Source organism: Penaeus monodon, chromosome 8 (genome assembly GCF_015228065.2).
Source record: "Penaeus monodon isolate SGIC_2016 chromosome 8, NSTDA_Pmon_1, whole genome shotgun sequence".
Lineage (NCBI taxonomy): Eukaryota > Metazoa > Arthropoda > Malacostraca > Decapoda > Penaeidae > Penaeus > Penaeus monodon.
In genome coordinates, this window is record NC_051393.1 from 36837266 (window position 1) to 36842265 (window position 5000).

Consider the following 5000-nt stretch of genomic DNA (forward strand, 5'->3'; position numbering starts at 1 on the left):
TGTGACGTGGTGCATGTTTCTGCTCTGTTATTTTGCCTTCTGTTTGTATAACCAGCTGGTGTGCGCGTGCATGCGTGATTATGCCTCTAATACATCAGAGTAGTATAAGGAGAGAATTGTCGTGATAAGCAAACAGATAACGAGAAATAATGTATGAGCGAAAGATAAGAAATAGATATGTAACAGAAAGTTAGAAAATATTTCCTTGTGCAGATTTAAACACAACAAACTCTACTCAAAGAACACAATTGCAACAGATGACGTGTTTCTTATTTTTGCAATTCATGCTCGTTGTATAGGCGTGTGCCCATTATTGGCATCTGTTTAGCTATTGCGAGATCAACTACTATGTAAGTGTTACGTCTCATAAAGGTATCAATCGTGTATCGCAGTGGCGAGGCAAAGACCATGACTGCAAAGATATAATGCCCAGGTACATTGTATTGAATTCGAAAGGTGTTTCATGTGCCGCCTTTTTTGGACGTATTGTGTGTTGAAATTGCGTGGCTTTAAGTGCAATGATTTTTGTGAATATAGGTTTCATAAAGGAACGTATATACATTTTTGTGTCTTACAGATGAGGTGAGACAGGTTTTTAGACATTTTTATGTGTAATGTTCAAGTAGTACGAATGGTTTCCTAAGCGAGCATGGCCTGCTTGGCCCACTTTGCTGAGCTTTTTGTAAGTGTTTTAAACAGTGGTGATTGGTCTGCTGGCCAAGTATTGGTTTTGCTTCGGTTTGCTTACTCGCATTATTTTCTGGTAAGTCAAATATGAGAGGAACAAGATGGCCTTGTCTTCCTTGTCTTCATTTATTAAATTTCTATTTATCACTGATATTCGTATTTGAGATAGATGGAAGGCAAAACGAAAAATAGAGAATAGACAGTGCATTAGGGTGGCACTACAGGTGAAATTTCTAGTTGATGCTTAGGAATTACCGTTTTTGTGCATTTATATAAAAAGTACAAACGCAGAGCCGAAGCCAAGGGACGGTAGCGAGCGGTCCGCGTTCGTTCTTATTTTGATGGAGCATTTCTACGTGTAAATTCTTCGATGAAAGTATTCATGAGTTAAGGTCTCTTAATGGACTGTGAGCGTGACTAGTCACTTTTGCGTCAACAGATGAATTTACTTGTTCCCTACGAAATTAACTTTATTTTTTCTGCAGCATACTAGGGAGCCCTCGATAACACATCCAATTATCAGGAGTCATTTAATTTTAGTATCAAACGAGCATAAGTAAACATTTATAGATAACATTTCATATTTGTTCATCTAATTTGGTTTTGAGCTCAAAGTACCGATCCTCAGAAATCAAAAGGCTAATTTTACAAATAACATTACCTATAGCAATCAATATCCGATGAATGCAGATAGCTGGCAAAGGGCCGCGTATCGTGCGCCGCAGCCGGGCACAGCCAGGCAACGAGTCTCACTCCCCCCACGCCTTCCCTTTGTCTATCCTCGCTGCCCACTTCATTAATCAGGAATTTTACTATGGGTCTTGGGCAGGCCTCGGCGCCATCTGTCAGAGAAAGTAGCAAGGGAAGGCTTGTGTTTACCATGCGGGGCCGCGACCGCAATGCGGGAATGGATAATTCGGGTGTTCCTCGAACTGCCAGATGCCGGCCGGCGGCGGCGATGGAGCCTCTTCCTTGTTCTTTGTCCTTCGTTTGCATTGGCGATTTACCGCTGGTTGCCTTTGTCTGCCTTGGATGAGTTTGTTTTGAAAATCACTGGAAGGGAGGACAACAACAACATTTTTAGGGTCATTACCTGGAGGCTTATTCACGCAAGTTTTTATGATAATGGTTACTTGTTTAACATTGAGTTTTGATTTTTTAAATATCAGTATACATCTTATATTTTGATTAATTTGTCAAAAGACAAACTTTTAAATTTCAAAGCCATTTGTCATTTATCATAGGCTCACACGCGTTGTACCTTTGTGCTCTCCCTGCAAGTTGCAATTGTCACCTCGTCAACCAAGCAACATGTCTGAGGTTTTGAAAGTGAAGACTTTGCTTAAACTTTTAGCGTTACATTTTAAATTATTTTACGGATCAACGCACTCTCTTGACTGGAAAGTATAGAACATTGATGTGACATGTATTTTTTCTTCTTATCATTATTTTAATAGGAGGGTGGGAGTGTATTTACAATACGATTTTTTAAGTAGATTTATTGACTATTTCTGGAAGTGGTAGAAAATGAAATTGGATTGTCATTCACATTCGTAGAAAGTATATCAGGCACTCAAGAGTTAAGCTGAATACTGTGTGAACTGTTCAGAATTGATAAGCCTATGAAGCGCGTTACATCTTTAACAACGGAATTACCAGCTCGCTACTATGAGAGCCATAAACGAACATCATCCTTAATGAATAGTAACATACAGCGATGACATAGGCTTGTTGAATTGACAGTAAGGTTCTACTGTACGTCTGCTGTACATTCGTGTTCTTGTAACCCTTGAAATATAGGAGTACACTGATCAAGAAAATCGCAAGGATCTTTGAGCTTCAAGGTATTTATGAATATTTATTTTTTGACTAGCCTAGTTTTCAATAGAGGCATGTCAGTTTTTCCCTATTGGTTTATGTAGGGACCTTTTTTGTTATTTATTTACTATCTTCTATGCATTTAGAGTGACGGATTGAATTACGCTAAAACGTCACGCTCATTAGAATACTGATACGAGATACGTCTACCGACACCGCGTGCCGAAGTACTATGTCATGCCTGGACTGGCAGGACGCGTGCCTGAGTGTCAGAGATATGAGTGAGTTTGGAAGACGTCACATGAAAATGATGTTTTCGGTCCAAAACCACATTAATCCCTGATTTTAGAGCAGTGAAAGTTTCATCTAGACTGAAATAATCAGTCGTTTTGCCAATATGAGTATTTTTTTAATTAGTAAGTTAGTATGAAAAGCTTAAGAAGACAGTCATGGATATCGAGGAAGCTGAGGGGCATTGTATTATAAATTCGTTGTTTCAGGTTTGGTAATGTGTGGCTTGCGGTGCGTGACCGGGCGCATGTTCCTTACCCAATTTCACGACCGATCAGACAAACCGTGGTCTTACTTTCACTCTTTCCTGAGTAAACTACTACGATTTTTTCCCAGATAATTTTCTGGACTGAGCGTTTATAATTTTTTTGTGTGTGTAAAAGGCAACATACTTTCAAGTCACACTGTGATACATGTTTTCAATTTGCGTTTTTCATTTCAGATCGTCGGCTGCGTGATCCTGGGCTACATGGCGTGGGTCCTCGCCACCTCCATCACCGTGTCGCGATTCCTCTCTGGAACCCTGGTAGGTCGAGCCCTCCTTGTGAGCCACGGCCCTTGCAACCTTTGTCCGGTCTTCGTTATGTTTGTATCCTCTTAGGACAATGATGCACGGAAGCCATTCTCTGCAATCTTCGAGGTTACGTCACGTAATCAAATTACTGGGAACTTGTTCAGCACCTTTCCCTCCGAATACTTAACCTTAGATATTAGAACTGAACCCGTATGGATTCTGTGTGACTATAAATACAGGTAAGCTTGATATGTAATCGCAGAGAAATCCATTTTCAAACAAAGCACACCTCCTTAGTGTACGACGAGGAGCTTAAAAACGTTTTGGAGATAATCTTAAAGAACAACATCTTACAGATATTTTATTCCATATAGAGATAACTATATTTTATACCATATTGAGATTTCATGATAAATGTAGGTACCGTTACTTTTTTACTACTTGGCTTTTAGTTTTAGGTATGTGTGACTATAAAAGCATGAGAATTTTTAGAAATGAGTGACTTGTGCGGTTACGTGCCATTAAACCCCATTTTCTATAACTTGCTTCTTTGTGGTCTTAAGATCGTGTCATTCTTAAGCATGATCTGCTATTATAGTCACTTTTAAAACCTGGAAGTGGTAGAAGGTATCGGGTGTGAAGCGTGCCGTTTCAGGAATGCAGTTTCCACCAGTTAAGCGTAAAAATCGGAAGTGAGAGTAAAGCAGGTAAGTGCGGGCAGTGAGGGCTGTGCGGGCGAGGTGCAGTCACTCAGAAAGGAATGACACTCTGGAGACAACGCCCTTTCGTTTCCCCATTATGACGGCATTTAGAAAATCACGTGCAGGAGAACCAAGTACAAGAGTAAATTCGCAAGTACAATCACTCATGCGATCTGTGTACCAGGACTGCCATAAATTATTGCAGAATAGTCGTTAAACATCGATTGTTTTTGAATGTATCCAAAATAGCAATATCACAGAAAAGTTCATGTACGCTATACCATATGCTAAATTTCAAGCAGGTATCATTACCAAATAAAAAATATATAAGAAATGCTTTGACATAGATGGCATTTGTATACACAAATATATGAATAAATATGTATAAGTATGTTTAGATTTTGACCCCAGTTACTTCTCCATCATTTCCCAATTATTCGAAATGTTATAGATTGATCTCGTCCCCAGGAGGAGGGGAGGGAAGCAGCAAATTATTATAGAGTCACCCGTGGGCCATATGCGTGCCACTCATGAAGTTTCATCACAATTCGTTCTGTCCTCTTTGCGTTATCTCAAAAGAAAACTTGAATATCATTTCATATAAGTTGTAAGTTAATCAACTTGTTTGTTATTCAGTACAGTTTTCCTGTCTCTTGCATTTCACATATGAAGCAATGCTAGGGCATGGTGAATCAGCAGGAGATGCATTTCTGTTATAAACCTAGTCAGCTGTCATTCCACTACTGTGCCTCGCCCTCACAGTGGACCTGCACCTGCGGTGTGTAAAAAGCAAACGCACACAAAGGGAACATGTTATCCCACGCGTGGCGGCGCTCTCTGGAATTGCCATTGTAACTATTACATTTAGCAGCCATGTAACAGGCCTCTGTTATATGGTTAATGTGCTTCATATTTAATTTAATGCAATTATGTTTGAAAGCATTTTAAATTAAACTATCGGACTGTCGTTGTACTCAACCCATTCTCTT

At 39.6% G+C, this 5000-nt stretch overlaps 1 protein-coding gene across 1 annotated transcript in view; it reads left to right on the forward strand.

Annotated features, from left to right (window-relative positions):
* LOC119576324 (CD82 antigen-like) overlaps nt 1-5000 on the forward strand; it is a 34508-nt gene that overhangs the window by 18025 nt on the left and 11483 nt on the right. Inside the window, exon 2 of the mRNA XM_037923946.1 lies at nt 3239-3322. Within this exon, the coding sequence (XP_037779874.1) occupies nt 3239-3322 (84 nt within the window). The remainder of the gene's footprint in view (nt 1-3238; nt 3323-5000) is intronic.